The sequence below is a fragment of the Epinephelus moara genome, chromosome 1 (assembly GCF_006386435.1).
Source record: "Epinephelus moara isolate mb chromosome 1, YSFRI_EMoa_1.0, whole genome shotgun sequence".
In the NCBI taxonomy this organism is placed as follows: domain Eukaryota; kingdom Metazoa; phylum Chordata; class Actinopteri; order Perciformes; family Serranidae; genus Epinephelus; species Epinephelus moara.
This window is the reverse complement of record NC_065506.1, coordinates 30,436,977-30,459,977: the sequence shown is the minus strand read 5'-3', so window position 1 is coordinate 30,459,977 and position 23,001 is coordinate 30,436,977. Positions and strand designations below refer to the sequence as shown.

The window sequence follows — 23,001 nt, the reverse complement described above, 5'->3', positions numbered from 1 at the left end:
TATAACTGACAACTAAAAGAGTGTATTTGTACTTCGCGATTTCTTTGCAAGGTGTGAGTAAATTCAATATTTTTGAATGAGAAAAAAAAAACTGTTGATCTTCACACAGACGCTGTACATTCATGTTTCCACAAAAAAAACGCTCTGATATTTTCATGTGAATGAACATTTATTACAATTGAAAAAGCCAAACAAACACAAACGCATCTGGGCACTTGATTTATTTCGGTGAAAATGGACACATCTAACACGGACTTTCAGGTTTAATATATATCAGCTTTCTCATAAAAAAGAATCTGTACAGTAAAAAGTCAATCTTCTACGACAAACCATCACAGTTACTATAACTTGAGTTTGCTCACAGAAACCTCTTTGTGTTTCTTCTTCTTTGAAGACTGGTCCTTTACGCCTTTGATCTGACTCTTAACCTGGTCCTGCAGCTCAGAGAAGAAGGCTTGAGAGGACCGCAGAGCCTTGTCCTTCCCTTCGTCCTGAAACAGAGAGCACCAATTCAAATGAGCCATCACGGCAATAAGGGATCATCTAAAAATTCATATAAAGGTTATTTTTGGCATTTAAAGGTGTGACATGTGTAGGCAGTGAAAGCAGACACATGCAACTAACACAGAAGGAAAAGTAACAATGTAATGTAAAAGTACTCAGTTAAAAGTAAAAGTCTTGCATTCATATTCTTACTCAAATAAAAGGGACAATTCTATTCTTTCACAAGACATATAAATTCAAGCACTTTCAATGATCCATTTCTGTCTATTTCTCCCCCCTAAATTCACAAACATTCAAGGATTTCAAGGACCCATGGGAACCCTGTACTGAGAACTCTGGACAGGCTATGCTAATTTTCTAAACACTCACCTTTAGTATCGTTGTTTTGCCTCCTTTAGCGAGTTTCTTCAGGTTTTCTGCGACTTCAGCCTTTGATTGCTTTTTGTTCTGCCCAGTTTTACTGGCCTCTTTGAGTTTCTGTCTCGTTTCTTTCTCCTTGATCTTTAGACGCTTCACCGTCTTCTTGTGCCGTCTCTCACGCTTCTTGTCTGTTGACGTCTTCTCAGTGTCACCCAGAACATCTCCAGCTTTGTTCTTCTCCTTCAGTTAAAGAAGAGTATTGTTAGACATGTACTGTTTCTAAATATAACAAAATCAAAATAAATGTTCGAAAAATTAATTAATGACAAACCTTGATTTCTTCTGGTGCGAGCAGCGTAGCATCACTAGCGCTGACTGGAGCCACCTCCTCCATTGTGATGGACGGCATGTTAGACACCACTTTGACTTCAGGAACGGGCTGTGGATCAATGACAACATGAGTGCAGGTTGTTTCTATTCCATTTTATCCATCGTCTCTATTTACAGACATCTTTTTTGAGTGGATGGCATGTTATATATTAACCACACTATCTTTCAAATGCTTTCAAAAAAACAGTCAGTCTCAATATTTTATACATATCTGGCAACTCTCTGTCAGTGCTTTACAGAAGGCAAAACTTACTGGTTTGGGTGTGAAGTGGAAGTTAGAGAGAGCATCCAACTTCAGGAAGAGTGTGTCCATAAGCTTCTGAATTTCTACATGAGCTGGGTTCTCCTCCTCTTCCGTCTTTGTCTGAAATCAGAAACAGAGGGATGGATGCAGCACCGGTTCATATGTGCTGGAGAAGCAGTGGAAACAAGATAAAAGTCAAACCTGATTCTGCTTGAGGTATTCCTGCTCATAGATTTCCGCGAGGCTCTGCTTGCTCTTCTCATGGTCCAGTGTTAGTCTCTTCTTGTACTCAAACACCTCCTCTTTGGGTTTCTCCTTTCGGACCACGTCGTCAAACGCCTTACAGAAACACAGGTCAAAGGTACTGCGTTAAAATCAGGCGACAAAAAACAGAACACCCTATATGTCTTTCAGACAATATAAAGACACAAGTTACTGTGACTAACCTGGTCTTTAATTCTCTGTTTGATGATGTCTTCAAGCTGTAGTGTGGTTTCCTCTGTGACACTAGGGGCTGAAAAAGCAAATATAAAATCTTGATGTCTGATTTGAAATAGCACACAGACATTTTAATAGCTGTAATTAAACAACCAAAATCATTAAACTACTACTAAATAATCATATTAATCCAATATAACATTCAGTTGGCTGCCAACATGAGAATGCAACCCACTAAAGAAGGAGAGTCACTCACCCATCCTGGACGTCTGCTCAAAATCCACATCTTCCTCCAGCATGCTGTTCTCCGGGCGAGTCTGTGCTGTCACCTCTCCCGACAACTGCCAGGGCTTCGCTGCAAGAGCGGCTTTCTCCAGCTCCTCAATCTTCTCTGACATCTGCAGGTTAAAACAACAGTAGGATGTATCAATCAGCATTAGGGCGTGTTGCCTCAGGTACTGGTGAGGCATGAAACACAGTCCAGGAGGTCCAGTCTGAGGAACACATACGTGAATCTGAGGATTCTCAGGTCCTTTCAGACAAGCGCACCTTTATGTTAATCTGATGGCAATTTAACATGTTGCTTCCTGGTCATTTTCGTGTAAAAGTCACTACAGAAATCCTACTAGACCAAACCTACTAACATTTCTGTAATATTTTAAATGCAGCAGTGTTGTCTGAATTGAAAGCCATCTCATTAACATAAAGGGTGAAGCAGAGAGAAAAAGAAATGTATATCTTTTACTGCTCTCTAAGACCACTGTAATTTACTATTGCAATCATCATCTACTACACATATTAGTTTAATAAACTAGGCAAGGTTTTAAGTATGTCCGTGTCTAATTCACGAGTGAGGGTAGAATAGAGCGTGAGATGGATTGGCTGTTTGGTGCAGCGTCTGCACTGATATGGGCACTGCACCAGACTGTTGTGGTGAAGAGGGAGCTGAGCCAGAAGTCAAAGCTTTTAATTTACTGGTCCATCTACGTCCCAACCCTCACCTATGGTCATGAGCTCTATGTAGTGACCGAAAGAATGAGATCGCAGATACAAGCGGCCAAAGGGGTGGCTGGTCTCAGCCTTAGAGATAGGGTGAGGAGCTCAGGCATCCTGAAGGAGCTCAGTATAAAGCTGCTGCTCCCTTGCCTCAAAAGGGGTCAGTTGATGTGGTTCGGGCATCTGATCAGGATGCCTCCTGGGTGCCTCCTGTTAGAGGTGTTGTGGGCACATCCCACTGGTAGGAGGCCCCGGGGCAGACCCAGAACACACTGGAGGGATTATGTACCTCATCTGGCCTGGGGACGCCATGAGATCACCCCAGTAGGAACTGGAGAGCGATGCTGAGGAGAGGGATGTCTGGAGTGCTTTTTCTCGGCCTGCTGCCCCCACGACCTGGCCCCACATAGGTGGTTTAAAATCGATGGATGGATGAGGAGAGTCTTCTCATGTCACATCAGTCTATGAAAAGTATTTTCCTCAAGTTGGGCAACCAGGGCAAAGGTGGTTAAAATCTCAGGTGCAGCCATGGTAATAATTTGACCAGCACTCTCCTTATATGTTCAATGTTCAGTTAGCCATGAGAAAGAATAAATTTTGTTCTAGTAAATGCTTCACAAACACTTATAACTAAAATCAATAATGTATCTTTTGGGGTCTGCAGTGTTTTGTATTTGTGTTCATGCTAACTGGCAAAAAGGGGCTACGCGTAGATGTATGCACGTACTTGGTTGCAGCTATTGCAAGTTTGTGCCTGTTTAGTTATTGTTCTTGTACGGCTGCATCTTGTTAAGACTAAATTAAAAGCTGAGGCATTAAAGAGGAACAGAAGCCAAGCAGCACTATTAAATCAACACACTGATGGTCTACAGTTGGTGTAAAACACACCCACTGATTACCTTTTCTTGCCGTTTCTCAAATGATGACTTTGATTCAGACTTTGCTGAGCTCTGCGCTTTTCCTCCAAAGATCTCCTCCATGTCCTCTCCCTCGCTGTCCTCGTCCCCGGAGAGGTTAAAGGTCACTTTCTTATGAGATGCTTTGGACTGAGTCCTCTCGTCCTCCCTGGCAACAGGTAAACACCAACATGCTGGACTTAACCATACGGGCTTCTCCCACACATATTATGCATTATGTCATTTTAATCACACTTACTCATCATCACCCTCCTCTTCACCATCATAGTCATCTTCCTCGTCATCTATTTCTTCTTCACCTTCTTCCCGGCTTCCATCCATGCTGTCATCCTCGCCATCTGACTGGTCATCTGCTTTAGCTGGTTCGCTATCCACAGCATCGAAGAAGTCCTTGTACTTGAGATTCCTGGAGCTCTTTGCCTGTCAATATAAACAATAATCAATATTCTGCACCATCAGGACAGAAAAACAGGTGGGAATCGGTTATAAAATACATACAGTGTTCTTCTGTTTCTTTTTGGTAGCAAGCATTTCTTCTAAGTCGAGTTCATCGTCCTCATCGGAGGGCAGGTCCTGAAAATAGTCTAGTTCATCTTCATTCTCGCCCTCCTTCCCCTCTCGCTTGTCCATATCATCAAGAAACGACTCCATCTCTGACAGTTTGAAGAACTTGTCATCAACCTCAGAGGGAACAACTTTTGTTGTGGAGCCTTTCCTCCCAATCTCCTTCTTCTGTTTCTCTCGCTTCTCCAGAGCATCCACATCAAAATCTAAATCAGAGTCCTCATCGGTGTAATCCTCTGCCCCGTCCTCAGCCTCCACAGCCATTTTCTTAGACTGTCTGGGTGGTTCCTCCTCCTCCTTCTCTTCTTCTTCTTCTTCATCATCATCATCAGTCTCTACATCTTCCTCCTCCTCTGCCAGCAATGTTAACGTCTCATCTGACAAAGCCTCATCAGCTGCAATTTTTAAGTGTTTCAGTATGGCGTTGTTCTGCAGCTCCAGCTCCTGCCAGATTTGCTCTTCATCAAAGTTTTCCACCACCAGCTGAGCCAGCGGGCTGCCTTTGTAATCTGCAGGCTCCTCAGCTTTGTGGAGGTCATACAAGGTCTTAGTGAGAGAGGTGAAGTCTGCTGCCACTCCATCTTGAAGGCTGAGAAGGTGAAAACACACAATCAGTATGGCAAGTCTGATGTTGTGTTAAAAGTATCAGTATCAGTATGTTGTGCACACCCATGTCCTAACAAAGAGGCAAACTCTACCTTAAAAAATGTAATCTGATTTCATTTCATTAAAAAAATAAAAAATAAATAAAATAAGGGGAACCTATTCCTCACAGTTTACGCGAGGGAATTATAAGTGTGTGACATCTTACATTATCTGACATTATTTCCTGTTTAAATTAATGCGTTATTGGTGCTTTGATGTCATTTTAAAAAGTTTAAAATGAATTCTTGAATCATTTTGTTGATAAATATTCAAACATTAATGGTTGGTTGTCAATTGATATTTGACATTAGTAAATAAAAACAAACATTTACGTCGTGATAAAAGTGATATCACATGTTATAGAGGCTACTGTGCACAGATATAAATACAGATGTGCCTTGAGATTTTGGCTTGCTCTTTGTTGTGGCTTGGGCACAAAAAGTTTAAAAACCACTGATATAAATGATAAATAAAGACTTGCAGGTGCCATTTCACACTGCAAATAGTCTATGTTTAATTACAAAGTTGACCAGACATCATCTTTAGACGTCTTTAGATTATTATAATGATTGACAGACAAACTGCGTCAGAATCTGGGTGGCTAAACCACCAATTTACAAGTTTTATCAGGTTTGTGCACTGCTAGTTTAAATCTTTTTGAGGCCAGGCACACACACATGCTGCAGTGTGTGTTTTGCCCTACATTACACTGTTACATCTGAATTATCCATAAGGTTTTGTGACACTGGGTGAGCATGAAGTTAGTGAATAAATTAAGAATATGACTCCTTAAGTCCTGCATCATAAGAAGCATTTTGCCATTAAGTGTTTTTGCTCTTTAGCTACACTTATACTTTGTTAGTTGTCTTGCAAAATGTCATGTGTCACACTCACATCATCCCTATCACATGCAGCATGTGATTATATTGTACTGGTTGTTTCTAAACACAGCTGTGTCAAAGCAGTAAGGTCAGCTGATGACTTCAGTCACTTTGGCACTTTTTAAAGTGTAGTAAACTAACAGACAGGAAGTGTAGATGCAGGCTAGTGGAACTTTGTGTGGATGTTGTGGTCCCCATTGATAAAAGATACACAAGTCGTCCGTTTGAAGACATGTAGTTACCACAACATGAAAACAGCGACTTTATAAAAATAAAAATAAAAACCCTCCCAAACTCTTCTGTATCAAAGAGGTTGACTGTGACAGCTTGCTACTTATGTAAAGAAACTCGGTGCTAACGCTAGAAGTGCACGCAGTTAGCATTAGCTAACGGTAAGCTAGCTAAACCTCTTCAAACACGCGTAAACAACATTTAACAGCTTTGTCAATAAAACACAAACATGCAGACAGCAAACACTTGCCTCAGAAAGTTCTCTGGCTGTGATGTGTTTGCATTTATTGTCTTTACACACTCCTCCAGCACGCTCCACACATCTCCACTAGCCATCGTTGCCCCCACATGTGTGACCGTGTGTGTCGCAGGTAAACAGGCTCTCCTAGGAACTGTTCCGCCGCTGCTTTGGTTCCGAGGTACAAACATGGCGTCCGCCGCGCTGAAGGTTGCAGGTTGGTTTGTGTCAATAATTATTTAACTACTACTACGTGCGTTTGTTAGCAAGGTCGTCCTCTGATTTATTGAATAGGCTTTAACACGACTGCAGCGATGTCGAACATTAGCTGCGTCACTGTTAAACAACATGTTAACGTCACATCATGGGTTTGTTGTGTTGTTGCTTTAAGGCACATTGTACTTTTCGTGTTTGTGTGGTTTCTGTCTGAAGATTGACCATTGTAATGTTTACTTCAACTCTCATCTGAAATGATAAACTGAACTCCCCAAGACTTTAAAACTTAAACTTTTGACAAAATGCCATGGCTGTACTTTTCCAAATACTCAGATGTGTTTTAACATAAGCTACTGTGTCATTAAATGCGTGCTGTGCAGCCAAACATTGTTCAAACCCACAGACCCTTGTTTTAAAATCTACTCGAGACTCCAAAGACACCACATGTCAGGCTGAATTTGAGGGAACAATGTGTGTAACACGGTGCACAATACATCTACAATATTTCAGTTGAATAGAGTGCAGCCATGAAAATAAAATTACATTTGCATTTTATTTCTTTATGCACAACCATAAAAACATGTCTTTATCTGTGAACATACAACACACAGCTTAATTAAAGAGTTAGAACAAGGTAAAATATACTGTGTATGTGATAATGTCAGAAAGTGTGGAATTAAAAGATCTTTCCAACATTGCAGAGATGGGCAATGTTTCAATTAAATTTATTTAATTACTGTAGTATATTCTGTATACTACAGTAATTAGTATTTTGCTGGACAGAAAAAGGGAAGATGTAATTTGTAACAAAATATTTTATAAGCTTCTATTTGTGTATTTGAAATACTGAAAATACATTATTTAATGTCATTTTACTCTCAAATAAAATGAAATTTAAAAAGATAGATAAATAAATACATTTTTATCCCCAGGTTTTAACAGTGGGGAAAAACAGTACAGCTAGGGATTCACAATATCGGATTTTTTTCGCAGATATCCAATATGCCAATATGTAACAACTCATTTGACCGATAACCAATACCAATATCAATATATCCGCTTTTTTCCCCACCTAATTTTAGTGATCATCAAGTCTCTTCTGTAGTGGAATTAACATCATATTATGCATGCATACTTTCATCATCATGGCCCACCAGCAGATGGAGACATGAAATAAAATACCTTTCAGTGTATGCGGCAGTAGTCCATAGGGACTTGGGTTGGGAACCGGAGGGTCACTTGTTCAAGTCCCCGTCCGGACCAAATATGGAGCGTGGACTGGTGGCTGGCTCCTGGGCACTGCCGAGGTGCCCTTGAGCAAGGCACCAAACCCCCCCAACCGCTCGGGGTGCCTGAGCAAGGCAGCCCCCTCACTCTGACATCTCTCCACTTTGTGCATGTATAGGTCCTGTTTGTGCATGTGTGTGTCTTTCGGACCTGTGTGTAATTGACAAAAGAGTGAAAAAATTGAATTTCCCCTCAGGGGGATTAATAAAGTATATAAAATTAAAAAAATATATATGTAATATTCATTCATTATGTAAATTGAGAATAAAGCATGTTGGACGATTCTGATATTTCATTTTAAAGCCAATATCGGCCGATACAATGACGCGCCCCTGTTATCGTGTATCTCTAAGTTCAACAGTTAGCATAATCATAGTCTTTGGCAACATGCAAGTGGATCAAGTGGCATGTACTGTTTGGTCTAGAAGCTTGCCTGGCCCTGAGCATGCATTCCCGAAGTTGCACCCTCACACCTCCAAGACATCCTGTTTGGCCACTTTAAATCTATGATGTGGGAAAGTAGCAGAGCTTATCTTTTCAGTGTCGGAGGTTAAGGGCAGACCCATATTTAGGCTACTAAATGCCTGAAATGTGATTAAAATCCCTTTGTAAAGGATGTGTTTTTGTATTTTCAGATCACAAATTACTCGTATTTTGATTAAATACATTTGCTCTCTATCAGTGTTTGGTATTTCATTTGATACATTTGATGAGCAAGTATTTGTAACAGGATACTTTTTGATGTATTTGTGCCCATGTCTGCAACCTTGGAGCTACTTGAAGGGAAAAGAGAAGGAACCTGTAGGACTAATGTTCTAACATATTTTCTATAACTAAGCTCACCAAATTTTAATGTGTTCATTCAGTGGCAGGTCTCTCCAGATGTTCTCGTCTAACACTCATGAGGGCCCATTCAACGACAGCGCCCCTCCGGCAGGGCGTCCCTGGGTCAGTGTGGAAGCTGGGGAGGCTGAACCACATTGCCATTGCTGTCCCCGACATGGAGAAGGCCACGGCTCTGTATCGGGATGTGCTGGGGGCCACAGTGAGTGATAAGGTGCCCCTGCCTGAGCACGGCGTCTACACGGTGTTTGTGGAGCTCGGCAACACTAAACTGGAGCTGCTCCATCCTCTGGGGGAGAAGAGCCCGATCGCTGGATTCCTACAGAAGAACAAGTCTGGAGGGATGCATCACATTTGTATTGAGGTGAGGCGGCACTGATGTTGTGTCACAGGGTTTACGCTCAGCATTGTGTCGGACTTTAACCCTTAGATAAGCTTGAGTAGAACCTTCTCACTGCAAACACTGCTATCGGTCGTAACAGAATAAGCACAGGTGTAACTAACGGCATTAAAACAGGCTCTGTTGTGTCAGCTGTGTGTAAGTGACCCAGCGTGCACAATAGAGTTTTTCACAGCAGACATTTTGACTTTTCTTACATGGAAAATCATGGGTGTTAGATTATTAATGGCTCTTTCTGTCATCAGTAAGCAATGGCAGTGTGACAGATAATACCAGGACCCTGAAAACAAAACGTAATGTGTTAATACAGTAAGAATTTTATCCTACGCACCTATGATTTACAAAATAATAGTAATAAAGGTCCTGTATGTAGGATCTATTGGCAGAAATGGTATATATTGTTTTGTTTTTGTCACCTTAAGCCCCTTTCCTGCTGGATAAAATAAACCCATTAACACCCACTAACACCTGGCTTTTGTATTTAATGTAAAAGGTTACAATCGGCATTCATTCTCTGGATAACTAGCTACAGGTGTGTATCGGCTCCAGCCCCAACCAGCTTGGATTGGCAGTAATGTGAATACAACACCCTGGTAGATGTGCTAATTTTAGCGCCGTTGGCAGAGTGATGCAGTGACGGGCCATCACAAAATTCCGTCTGTCTCCATGTTTCACTGGCCTCAATGCTGCTTTCTATTGTTTACTAACCTGTTTTTTGTCAGTATGTGACGCCGTACATGACACACCAGGAAAAAAAAAAACCCACAAAGGCATACTCCTCTTCTGCAAAGCCAGCGTTCACGGCTCTGGTCTACCCACATTGAAAAAACCCACATGCACAAACTAATTTTGGTGGGAAAGGAATAACAGAATAAGCAGTTTATACCTACATTTGTGGTGGGTCGTCTCCCACGGAGTCCGCCATGTTGTTCTGCAGTAGCCCAGAATGGACAAACAACCATTAACTCCAGACAGGGGTGTTTGCTGTTTTGCATCACACACCATGGTTCTCCTAAACACTTGGCACACAGGAGAAGTTCACCACAAGAGGCCGTTAAATCCTGGACCTTGGACCACTGTTGGACAAGGCCAACACCAGGGCTCTGATGACACTGACACACCTGAGTGGAGTGTATCCATTATTAATTCATTATTTGTCTCACCTTTGTTTAAGTAGAAAAGTCAGTCAAGAAAATGGTCTACTGTTACAAAAAAGAAACATATATACAACAGACATCCTGTCCCACTTCATCCCAAATCTCTTTTAGGACACTGAATTCCTGCTTCTATCTTTTAGTAGAAGACTAAGACACTATGCATATATATTATTCACTATACTTTGAACTTTTGTATTTTGCCTGTTTGATATTTTTACACACCCTGCACAAGACTGTACAGCTTTGTCATTCTTAAAGCAGCTGTATGGTTCATATTTGTCATGTTATAGTGTTTTTATAGAGTATTTTTTATATTCACAGAATATCGTCGATAGGACAGTTCTCCCTCTTCTGAATAGTAAAAAAAAAAAAAGACGGATGAGCTGAAAGTCAGGTCCAATATTTAAAGAGAGGGGGAGGGATGCCTGTGTAAAAGGCAGGTTCAGAATAGTGGGGTCATACACACTGACAGGAAACAGCAGAAACAAGAGACAAACACAAAACCTTCAGTTAAAGTGACAGCTCTGGAAGTATTTCAGAAAGAGGCCCCTAATCTTTTAGAATTTTTTTATGTGACTTACAAATTGAGTAGCGCATCTTATCAAGATTAAAGCAGAACATAATGTCCCTCAGCCACTGTGCAGGGGTGGGCGGGGCAGCATCCCTCCATCTGATTAGAACCGCCCGTCTGGCCGCAGAAAGGCAAAAGACAGTGTACGGCGTTGGATTGGAGTCAGGTGTACATCATCCTCTCTGGTGGTGCCAAAGAGGGCGACCAGAGGATTGGGTTGCAGGTCAAAGCTAAGGATTGAGGATAAGGTTGTTTCAAGGCTCGGACACATCCAATACATGTGAATAAGAGAAGCCTCACCTCTTGAACATTTGTCACAACTGAGGTTCACATCTGGATAAATACGTGACAGCCTTACTTGAGACAAATGGGCTCTGTGTATGACCTGAAACTGTATTAGACACTGGCAGGCACAGAGAGCACTGACATGTGTTATGGTTATGTGTTTGTGCCAAAGCTCAAATTATTGTCAGACTACTTAAACTGTCAAATGTGACGACTGGCCTGTATATCAATCAATCAATCAATCAATCAATTTTATTTATAAAGCCCAATATCACAAATCACAATTTATAAAGCCCAATATCACAAATCACAATTTGCCTCACAGGGCTTTACAGCATACGACATCCCTCAGACTGACTGAAGTTATAAAAAGATTAACAGTTTTCCTCCTGGTTGCAGGTGGACGACATAAACGCTGCCATAGCTGACCTGAAAGCAAAGAACATCAGAACTCTGTCAGCAGAGCCTCGGATAGGTGCTCACGGGAAACCAGTGATGTTCCTTCATCCTAAAGACTGTGACGGTGTGCTGGTGGAGCTCGAAGAAGCATGAACACCTCAGTCTGACACCGATTGTGGGAGCTGTTAATTCACATTTATATATTCCACAGTTTGAAAACAAATGTTGATTTTGTAATATTTGTCTTCACAGCATTTAGGTTTTTGATCTTCTCATTTTGAAATGTGCCTCAGAGTTGTTCCTCCAGATCTGCTCTTGACTTTCCTGTTGTGTTGGGAATAAATTGTAGTGTGGTGTTCAAGGAGTGTCAAGTGTGTGCTGGGCGAGAGGCTGAACCTCATATTGCTCCTGATGGCTGTTCATTGGTGTGTGAGTGTGTGTGAATGCTTACTGAGTAGCAGGTGGCACCATGTGTGGTAACCTCAGCCACCAGTTGTTGAATGTGACGTAGTGTAAAAGCGTTTTGAGTGTACAGAAGTGCAGTCCATTTACCACCGACTTGTCTTCTCTCCTTTATCCTGTAGCAACATACAGCAAGACAAATGCACACAGTAACCAACGATGACTGATACTGTTTATTTTTTTGTGGTATTTTCAAGCTATTTTAATTCCACTATATTATTGCTGATTCCAAAAAAAAAAGGGTGCTACATCAGTAATACTCTAGGGCCCAATAGGGTGCCAGGTGGTCCCCCAACCATTTTGTATTTCACCATGAAAATAAATTAATGCACACTGGGATTTGTTTTAGTGCCAGGAGAGGATCCCCTAGACCCCTGACAGAGGTTTTGTCTGTGCCCTGAATGACCTCAATTCCTAGAAACACCCCTGCATACACCTGACCTGTGCAGGGCTGCTGTCCGGGCCAACTGTCATTTTGCAAAAGTGGCCCCCGGGCAAAGCAAACGGAGTCTCCCTGGGCTACATTTATGTTATCTTAGTACTTCTCTTGGCACAATTTTTGACCATGAAAGGGTATTAAATATTAAAAACATCTGTCTTTCAGGTAAAACCCAACATACTTTAGTTTTACTTTGAAGTTTGCCAAAATTCCCAAATCATGTGTAACACAGATGACATTCACTCAACATAAAGACACATTTTCTTGGCATATAAAATTTGTGTTGCTTTTTTTTTTTAAAAATCAATTGTTGATCATGTACTTTTTAAAACCATGTCAAAACACATTCTAACAGTTATGCTATCAGTGCTGTTGGTTGTTAATTCTACTTCACCACTAGAGGGAGTGACACTGTCTCCAACCATAGGCACCAACAATCTGAATCCCTACAAGAAAACAGATGTCTGATGATTACATAAGAGGGGAACTCATGGTGACGCACGTCTATGCACGAATATTTTTTTACACTTCCTGTCAAAAAGTTGGGTTTCTGAGTTGGAAATCCCCTGATTACGCGACTTTTTTATAATCCCAACAATCCAAACAATCAACTTACATATTGTAATTCTTATATACCGGTAAACGTATTTATTTATCTATTCATTTAACCAAATAAAAACAAGATAAAGATTTCTTTTTCAAGACCAACCTGACCAAGAGGGCATCATAAACATTGTTCCAACAATAAAGTGTACACAATATGCAGTTAATAGGTAAACAGGTACAATTGGTGTCAGTAAACATTTTGAAGTACTGGCACAAAAGAGCCCAGTGACAATCTGCTAATGCCTTAAGACACAAACTGCAGATGATCATAATTAGTTTCACCTCAAGCTGCTTATTTTGGACGTTCGGTGTATATTTTCCAGAGCCCACAGGCTCGGAGGAAAACAGTAATTACAGTCTCCACATTCAGGTAAACATTATTATTTTCTTGATGACCTGTCTCTGGAGTTTCCCTCAACTACCAGAACGTTTTGCTGTCTATTGGTTTAAATACAATAGCTGATCCTACATTTTAAGGCTCAATAGAGGAGTTCTAACTTTGCCCACTGAAATTTTACTCACCTGACTGCCTGGTTTTGTTTGCTCTGGAAGTGGAAGTGAAATTAGTATCAACCATTTTTACCCACTTTCATCAGTGGGTAGGTTTCATGTTTTTCATATACAGAGCTAAACTCAAACCACTGTGACAACATTAAAAAATTGAGACGGATCAGAATCCAGAGGGTTCGTTTTATTGGGTTTGATTAACAGCTACTGGCATAAAACAGCAAGTACATAGTTATGATGTAGGCATAGCTGACAGTAGACAGAGAAGTGCAAGATACAAGAGTGGGCTTTGAGTGGAATAGCTCACAGCTCTGGGATCAGGGGACTATTGAGCTATGATGTGGAGGGAATGGCAATAACCACATGAGTAATATAGGTTTAAATGTTGAGCCAGTACCATGCAGATGGCTTGATATTTGGAAAACATTTGAAAGCAAGATACAAATATACATATATAGAAAGCTTTAGGAAATGTGATCGGACGGATTTAGCTGCTTTCTTTGCCCATGGTGTGTTTGTCGAACAGGTACTCGGCCAAGCCGTTCTGAGGGGCTCCCATGCGGCGCAGGTTGGTCACCCAGTCTGCCAGCTCTTTGATGGACTTCACCTGCTCGTCCAGGTAGTGTGTCTCGATGAAATCGCACAACTGAGAGACAGAGAGTTAAATCAGATTAGAGCCGAAACTCACTCGCCGCCGGAAGAAAGCCTGAAATACTAGAATTGTCTGACTTTACTTCCTTTTCATTCACCTGTTGAAGTACTGTAAAATAAACACGAGCAAATCAGGAACTGATACTTAACTCGCTATTACTAGCTTAACAGATGCAAAACAACACTCAAACCCACTGCATTTGAAAAAAAGCTCATATTGAGTATTAATTAAAAACAAAATGGCAGGTCAGCAATCTGCTGCACAGCACATTTGCTGTAAAGCACCTCAGCTGTACTGTGTAAATCCCATAAAGGCCACATCAAAGTCTGACAGATGCTTTCACATCTTGAAAAAACATGAAAAGGAAACCTGCAGAATTTGCAGCTAACTGCAACAAACAAATCTCTAAAGTACAGGTGTTCAACCAATATGTATGTCTTAGGCACTTGTGCTCAGATCTATGTCTGCAAGAGCTAATTGCATTGGTACCTGAATTGGCTAATGCACCTATTAAAATACTTGATATTTATTTCACTGATGAGAATTTGGGATTGATGTTCTCTAAAATTTCACGGTGCTTTGCTGTACAACCATCAAGACGCAATTTAATACTCACATGTGGGTCGTTGTGTTCAGAGCAGAGCTTGTGCAAGTCCAGCAGTGACTGGTTCACGCTCTTCTCCAGCTGCAGGGCACATTCAAGCGCCTCAACACCACTGCCCCACTCGTCCCTCTCTGGTTTCTGCAAAGAACGAAGCAGGTCAGGACAACAGTGAGACACTCATTAATGCGAGGCAGGAGGCCAACGACCTGACCCAGACTGCTGCGAGCCTTCTGATTATTTCAGAGTAGGTTTGCAGTTTAACGTTTAACGGGTTGTGTCTGTGTGTCAGGGAGAGATAAGCGGCGCGGCATACGCACGCCCTTTGTATCTTATGGTGCCCATCCTATATCAGTCATGTGATAGCTCAGAGCTCCAAATCTCACACCCAGTGTACGTGTTAAACACACGTGAAACAAATTTACTGTCACATAAACACAAATGACCCAATATGAGCTCGTACCTTGACGTCTTGTAGGAAAATCCTTCCCCCCCTCTGGTTCTGCAGTTTCATCAGCTTCTCAGCATGCTCGCGCTCCTCGTGTGACTGATGGCGGAAGAACTTGGCAAAGTTGTGCAATGCCTGGTCATCCCGGTCAAAGTAGTATCCCTGTGAGGAGGAAAGAGGGGAATGGTGATGTTTTAAAAACTGGAAAGCTTTAGTCAAAGCAAAATAAATCCTGAGAGGTAGCTGAAACCTAACAAGCAAACACCTGGCTTCTGAGATAGCTTAATATAGGTCACACTACTACTGCTACTATTGTTAAAAAAAAGCAAATGTTCATTGCTTGTTCTTTGTAAATCAGTAACGCAGAGTTTGCAGAGGCATGGCAAATAAACTTTCAAAAGCATCTCAACTAAACAAACATGTATATTCATTGAACTATCCTCTCTGGGAAAAAAGCAGACAGAGAGAATGTTTAAAAATAAAAATATAACATACATAAGATGTAGAAACCCTTTCATATACGCAGTTGTGTTTTGGACTGATAGGTGAAAGCTGTGCTTAGTGTGAAACACATTTTTAAGGTCAGGTGATACACTTCCTGCGCTCTCTCTGTACATAGGGTAATCTCACAGGGAACTTCAACCTTTGCTTTATAACTCTGCCACATGACATTCATGCCACCTCGGTTCAAACGCCTAAAAGCTCATGTCTAACATGCTAATGTTTAAAAAAGGAATGGCTGCTGATAGTGGCTGTCTGACTACCATCACCCACCATTCTAACCTGCTCAGCTCAGCAGTCACGTAACCACAGCACAGTCTGATTTAAAGGAATTAAAACCACTTCTCGATAATAAATGGCACCAGTATCACGGGTACACACAATTCCCCTTATGCTAACACGATATACTATCGTCATCTGTTCCACTCTGGATTTTCCCAATCATCTTTGATCACTCAGGTGCCCAAACATTTTATTCTATGAACCTATGGGGCTCTCACCATTGACAGGTAGACGTAGGAGGCATACAGCTCCAGGTTGATCTGCCTGTTGATTGCAGCCTCGCAGTCCTGGTGGTAGTTCTGTCTCACCTGGGAACTCATGGTTCTGCAACACAACAAACAAAATCCTTAGTTGGCAAACAAACTCGACTGAAAATGACACAACGTACATGTGTAGCATAATGTCTGTGTACTACAATTTATATCGCAAGTTGACCTGAATTGATTAGTCGAATATTAAATCAGTCGAATAAACAGAAAATTAATCTATGTTTTGATAATTATTGCGTTATTAAAGCTTCTCATATGTGAAGTTTTGCTGCTTTCCTCTATTTAATACTGTTGTAAACTGAAAATTGGACTGGTGGTCAGACAGAAAACATCTGAAGACATCGCCTTAGGCTCTGGGGCACTGTGAAGGGCAATATTTTGTGATGTTTTAAAAACTAAACAATAAATAAAAACAACCTAAGACAAGACTGAATCCGTTGAATAAATTTAGAAAATCATCATATGTTGGAGCCCTGATCACAAACTAAACAGCACCTTATCCTAATATTGCCCTGCCTATACTTATCATTTTCTATGTGATATCTATCACTTTACACTGGACATAGCGGCGAATGTGACTTTTTTTGGTGTGAAAATGATCTTTACTTTGGCAAAAAAAAAAATCCGTCTCAATGGATGTTTTGTATTTGTATGTTTACTTCAGATATTAAAACCATAGAGCAACTTTCATGATCTGTCAAGAAAAGAAACAAAAAAACAACAGAATGAGTTGGCTGATGATAAATAAAAAATATTATTGTCCTCATTGCGGAACACCTGTTGTGGTGAAGCAATGATCAAAACAGCACAAAGTATGCAGGCCATCGTTACACAACAATGACTATGACAATGGACGGGCCCTAACTTTATCAGAGGTATCATTACATAGCAAACTGTGCCAGACCTATTCATTTCCTCCGTATCACTGGGTTTGGCACACATACACCTTCTTATATAAAGGCAAATCTTGCCACGGACGTAAAAGCTAACAAGGGCCAGAAATTCAGGGGAAAATAAATCATTACCAGGTCCAATTGGATTTATTGTTACGTCACACACTCCATTAAAGTACATGAGACGATTTCAAAGTCACGTCTGTTAAAATACGCAAACAAAGTACTGTTTTGTCTGGTATGTCCAGTGTTTGTGTGCCATGCTTGGCACTGAAAACATTACGCAGACGGCGCAGAGCCAACTGCGCCCAGGCCGAGCTGGCGGCGGCGGCAAGAAAATAAACAACCGCCTCAGTGCTACCTTACGTCTGCTAAACACACACTAACATTAATGTAGTCGTCGGTGTAGGTCAGCTAAAACCAAATATACACAACACACATACTTGTACTCACCAAATCTCAGTGGCAGGTCTCGTCGTGAGGAGGTCGAAAAGCTGTCCGAGTGCCTTGCGCCGTTAGCAAAACAGTTAGCTAGTTAGCAAGCTAAACGTGTTCGGGATAACTTAGCGAGCTGATGTTTTAAAAATAATTAAATTTCGATTTTGGTTGTTATGGATTGATGGCGTGAATGATCAGAGCGATTATTAGGGTCTAAAGACAGTAGAAAGGTTGCCGTTCAAGCACTGTTGAAGCAGGTAACCTTCACTGTCCGCTAACTGGAATCGACTGTGTGCGCACTCGGCCTGAGCAGACAGTTGGTATAGACGGTGACGTCACGGGAAGTGGGAGGGGCATGGAGGCTGCAGCACGAGCGGATCTTACAGTGGTGTAATTATACTGTTTTTGCAGCAAACACACAAAAGAGGAGAAAAGTAATAAAAGTTATAAGGAAATCTATTGTGTCTGTTCTTCATGAGGATATTGTTTTTCTGTTTATAACAGTCTTAACTGTATTATTAAGATTTTAAAAGTGTTTGTCAAAAAATGAGCAGGCTATTGACATCACACACAACCTTGAAATGTGCACAGGTAAGGAAATATATCATTCATAACTATGATTTCCTACATTTTTAAAGTTATTAATTAACTAATTTTACAAACTCACAGATGTGAAATGCTTACGGGCTGCCTATGGGCTTTTTTCCTTCACCATCTAATTTCGACAGGATGTCACGGAGACATGTCATGTGATGTGACGTCAGTATATTTATAAATGAGTAAGCTATTGAAATCACAACTTTGAAATGTCCATATTTAAGGCAACAAGTTACTGATAATTGTGCCAAGACATTTGCTAAGGGCTTTTCCACAAACTGAAAGTAGTGACACATGACATGTATTTTGATATCAATAGCCTACTTTGACAAATGATTAAGCTACTGAAATCACATACTTTAAATTCCCATATTTATTGGTATAGGTCACTGATAATGATGCTTAGAGATTTGCAAAGCATTTGCTGGCTCGGAATGACATTCTTCAGTATACGCATCGAAACAATATATGTACAACTGACAGATTGTACAAATTTTCAGATTCAGATGACATACAAAATACTATTCAAGTTTGTTATACAAATTATGCAAGAAATAAAGTACAAAAGATATTCAAAATATTATCTGAATTCCCGAATTAGTTGTGCAGATTATAGGAATGCAGATGGCATTCACATAACCATGGCACACGTACAAGCGGATGGGGTTGATAATAATGATAATATATATATGGCTACTCAGCATTTTCCTCATCTTTGTAGGTATTAAAGAAGTATTTTTTCATTCTATTTTTAAATTGATTGATATGAATACTGTTCTGCAGGCCCTCTTCTAGCCCATTCCACAGTGTCACTCCATACGATGATATACACATGAGCTTTAGGGTGGTACGAACCACTGTCACAGTCTCATCTTTCATATAAAAAATTTTTTAGTTTACACACACACACACACACACACACACACACACACACACACACACACACCATATCAAAGCATACACAATACCTTTAATATTACATTTCTCAGAAGTGAATTTAATGATGTAATGTAAATGTACTGTAATGTAGCTACTTTTTGTGGAAAGGATTTACATTGGTGTTATAAAATATATATAGGAATATGTATCGAAACAAATAGTTGTGATATGTTTATATTAATTTATATTAAATATATTGACATTCAATCTAAATGTATATTACATAATTTACATTATATAACGTATATCAAATCATATTTAAAAACTTCAAAATTAAACCTTTTTTCCTTCAGATTTCAGGAGGATATTAAGTTTCAGAGACTTTTTTTTTTTGTTTTGATTTTTTGCAGTGTTGGAAAGTACCTTCACTAAAGACCAATTCTGTTTTTCTTGTATTCTTGAGTATTTCTATTTTATGCTACTTTTTTACATCTATTTCACCACAAGAACGGTAAACTGTAAACTTTACTTAAATAATTCAATTTTTGCTTCTACCCAAATACATGTAGAGGGAAATTTTGCACTCTTTACCCCACTAAATTGATTTTAAAGCTTTCATTAATTTGCAGATTATTAATACAAAATAAAAGCAACTAGCCTAATAAAGCTCCCCTTTTTCCAGCTGCAACATTAAAGTGATCTAAACATTTAATTCATATCCTTATGATATCATGTGAAAAATAAATTGGTCGACATTATTTAAGGCATCAATAATAATCTGACAGTATAATATACTGTACATTGTTATGAAATGCTTCACTCTGAATCTACTGTTAATTTTGATAGTTTAAATATATTTAACGCTAATACTAAAGTAACATTTTGAGCACAGGACTTTCACTTGTAACAGAACATTTCTACACAGTGGTATTCCTCCTTTTACTTAAGTAACTTAAGCACTTCTTTCACCTCTGGTCATTGTACTTGGGAAGATATTGTTCCTTTGACTCCACTAGATTTATCTGACAGCTTGAGTTTCTTACTGTTGATTTAAGTTCATTATTCACAAGTCAATAGGTGAATGATATAATAACCATCCAGTAGTGTATGAAGCAGTTAAAGTAGGCCCACCTTGACCAGCTATAACGTTAAAATGCTTAACCTGCATTAATAAGAAATATTCAGGTAATATAACAATCTGAAAGAAGCTTTACAGCACAATGACTAATTGTACTTTTGATACGTTAGGTATTTCGTGCTGGTTATACGTTAGTAAAACTCTTAAAAGTTGTATCAAAGTATTTTTACATTGTTATGTAGCAAGTTTGTTTATATACCCTTAAATCACAAGTTTATATCAGAGCAGAGGACTAACAACCTACAGCACACAACATCCTCTATCCTCAGAGCTTTGACATAAAAAACACACACAGAGCGGCCCATTTAATGACTCAGCTTTGAAACACATGACATGACTCAGCTCATTAGACAACTTCAGAAAGTTAGGGATGAAGTAACACTTATAGTCACACATCAGGACATGACTAATTGGCTTTCTGGGCCATACTGTGCTGGTTGCCACGTTCAAAGTTCACACTGTAACACAGATAGGTTTGTTATAGCTGTGGCACGATTACCAGCCGAGCAGAGTGAGCAGCTGCCACTGAGCACCCAAAGCCTCACGTTCACACCTCTCTGTGTGACCGACGGTGGTGTGTTTAATGGTTATTTTGCTGACGAAGTATCCATCAACTAAAGGACAGTATCTCCTGAAATAATAGGGTCCTGCTTTTATACTGGATTTTAGTCCCTGCCTTGAAGAGCCCTGTGTCAATATGTAGTTTTCGATGACAACCTGATCAGAGCTCTCAGGTCGACAGGCAGGGGTTTTCCAGGTGTAAGGTGCCTTCAGTCACTGTGGTGCCAACAAGCTGCCTGCTGACTTCAGGTCCAGAAAACCTGCGTGAGAGTGTGTGTGTTTGTGTGTGTGTACTCATGTAATCACACTTGTTTTTTTGATAGCACAGAGGTTTGATTGTCTTACTGTCAATGACTCACCCTGTATTCTTATCTGCGTTGTTTATGCCTCCAATGTTCTTGTTTTCTTTCATATTGTCTGTCAAGGTAAGGGACTTTGAGTTTATGTGAAATGAAATGTGCTATATAAATAAAATTCCCATTGCCACTTCAAGGTGATCTGGATACTGTGTTTACACTGTACATTCCTAAATCAAATACTGGTGGGGTCGTACTGTATGTGGGACAGGACTTTGGCTCCTTGCTGTACTCAGAGGTCACTATATGACTAAACAGCTGTGAGACATTTGAAGGAGTGTGTGTGTGGTTTTAGTTCCTGGTGTGGGGGAGTCTGGGGAACGTTAGCAAAACCAAAAAATTATAAATACATAAACTGAAAGTCAGTTCCCTGTATTTGTAAAGACATCTGTGACTAACACAGTATAGAAAAAAGGTATTTTTTTTTATCTTCCTGAAGACCCATTTACTAGATATCTTTTTAATTCAAGGCCTGAGGTGTGAGTACTATTCTTACAAAAACAAAATAAAATAATTCACAGCATTCTCTCAAAGGGTAATGACAGCTGCGAGTATGCCGTTAAATGTTATTTTAGTCATTCAGATTTTGTAACACTCCATGGGATCATAATAATAATAATAATGATAATAATAATATAGGCTAATGATAATAATCTTCAGTTATGGTGGAGTGGCATTTAGAAGAAATCACGCTGCACACAGACCAATAGAAAGTCTGATAAATGGTCTGTTGTTGCTATGGCGATCCAAGCAACATGCACATGTGAAGTGTGGTTGGGTCCCACTTCACCTGCAGAGGAGGAAGTGGGTTTATGAAGATTTCGCTATGTCTATTGAAATGATTTGCCAATTAATTACTGGTGTTAAAAAATTGACACTCAGGATGTTGACTCACAAATATTTAGTGACCTGGTTTGACATTTGTAAAACTTGTGTGAGGGTTTGTCTTTCCTCTTCATCGATTTCACTGATTGCTGTTGACACTACAAACCTCACAAATTTCACTGAGTGATAAAGTGATAAGTTGGACAGCTGTCAGTTTTTCACATCAACATTTCAAACCTTATTTATCCCAAAAAGGATTGAAACAAAATCTATTTTTTGAAGCTCACACACAAGACTTTCAGATCTAAAGTTGTCATACTTGGTGCTGTTGACTGCTGTCATGTGAATTTGTCATAACACAATGAGTTGCCACAGCAACAGCCGAGTAGCAGCCCTGTTATAGATCATCTCATTTCACTAGGAAGTGATCACATGCCAAATTATTTTGCTCATGGGTGCTGTGGTAGTGAAACCTACATATATTTCTTTTCTACAAATGGTGATTGTGCAGTCTAGTTGAAAATCAGTTTGTGTTTAATGTGTCTGATGTAACTTATCATCTGAAGAATCCCTACCATAATCAGATACCAGCAGATCACCTGCACAGTGTGCTGTAGAGGCCGGTATCTATCATGTATAATTCAAGATGTTTTTAACAGTGTCTCTATTACTCCTGTGTATAGTGCAACATACAACAGCGCCATCTGCTGAGCACTGGGCTCTATTACATAATTCATGAGTCCATAACCAGCTGTGATAGTTTTGCAGTTGCTCTGGGGTCCTACAGCACCTATTGGTGGTAGCTCATGATTATTATTGTCGCATATATATACTATCATATATTAATATATACTTACAACATATGTTACCACAGTTATTTTAATTATACTAAAATTAATGTTATAGTAGCTATTATTACTATATGCCCTGTATCTCTCCATCCGTCTCTCTTGGTGTGCCTCAATTCCTCTGTATCTCTCT

General features: G+C 39.9%; 3 protein-coding genes across 3 annotated transcripts; 1 reads left to right on the top strand and 2 right to left on the bottom strand.

Annotated features, from left to right (window-relative positions):
- Positions 1 to 206: 206 nt before the first annotated feature.
- mphosph10 (M-phase phosphoprotein 10 (U3 small nucleolar ribonucleoprotein)) lies at positions 207 to 6,553 on the bottom strand. Its single transcript, XM_050040251.1, has 11 exons — positions 6,421 to 6,553; positions 4,348 to 5,002; positions 4,088 to 4,269; positions 3,832 to 3,997; positions 2,193 to 2,334; positions 1,945 to 2,012; positions 1,700 to 1,837; positions 1,508 to 1,618; positions 1,196 to 1,303; positions 874 to 1,104; positions 207 to 491 (listed from the first exon to the last, which is right to left on the bottom strand). The coding sequence occupies exons 1-11, from the start codon at positions 6,504 to 6,506 to the stop codon at positions 342 to 344; spliced, it is 2,037 nt and encodes a 678-aa protein (XP_049896208.1). The 5' UTR covers positions 6,507 to 6,553; the 3' UTR covers positions 207 to 341.
- Positions 6,504 to 11,927, top strand: mcee (methylmalonyl CoA epimerase). The gene is made up of 3 exons (XM_050040481.1): positions 6,504 to 6,625; positions 8,778 to 9,118; positions 11,567 to 11,927. Exons 1-3 carry the CDS (start codon positions 6,598 to 6,600, stop codon positions 11,717 to 11,719), a joined length of 522 nt encoding a protein of 173 aa, XP_049896438.1. The 5' UTR covers positions 6,504 to 6,597; the 3' UTR covers positions 11,720 to 11,927.
- A 1,816-nt stretch (positions 11,928 to 13,743) lies between these two features.
- On the bottom strand, positions 13,744 to 17,965 carry fth1a (ferritin, heavy polypeptide 1a). The gene is made up of 5 exons (XM_050040468.1): positions 17,680 to 17,965; positions 16,283 to 16,388; positions 15,297 to 15,443; positions 14,849 to 14,974; positions 13,744 to 14,226 (listed from the first exon to the last, which is right to left on the bottom strand). Exons 2-5 carry the CDS (start codon positions 16,382 to 16,384, stop codon positions 14,068 to 14,070), a joined length of 534 nt encoding a protein of 177 aa, XP_049896425.1. The 5' UTR covers positions 16,385 to 16,388; positions 17,680 to 17,965; the 3' UTR covers positions 13,744 to 14,067.
- Between the last annotated feature and the right edge of the window lie 5,036 nt (positions 17,966 to 23,001).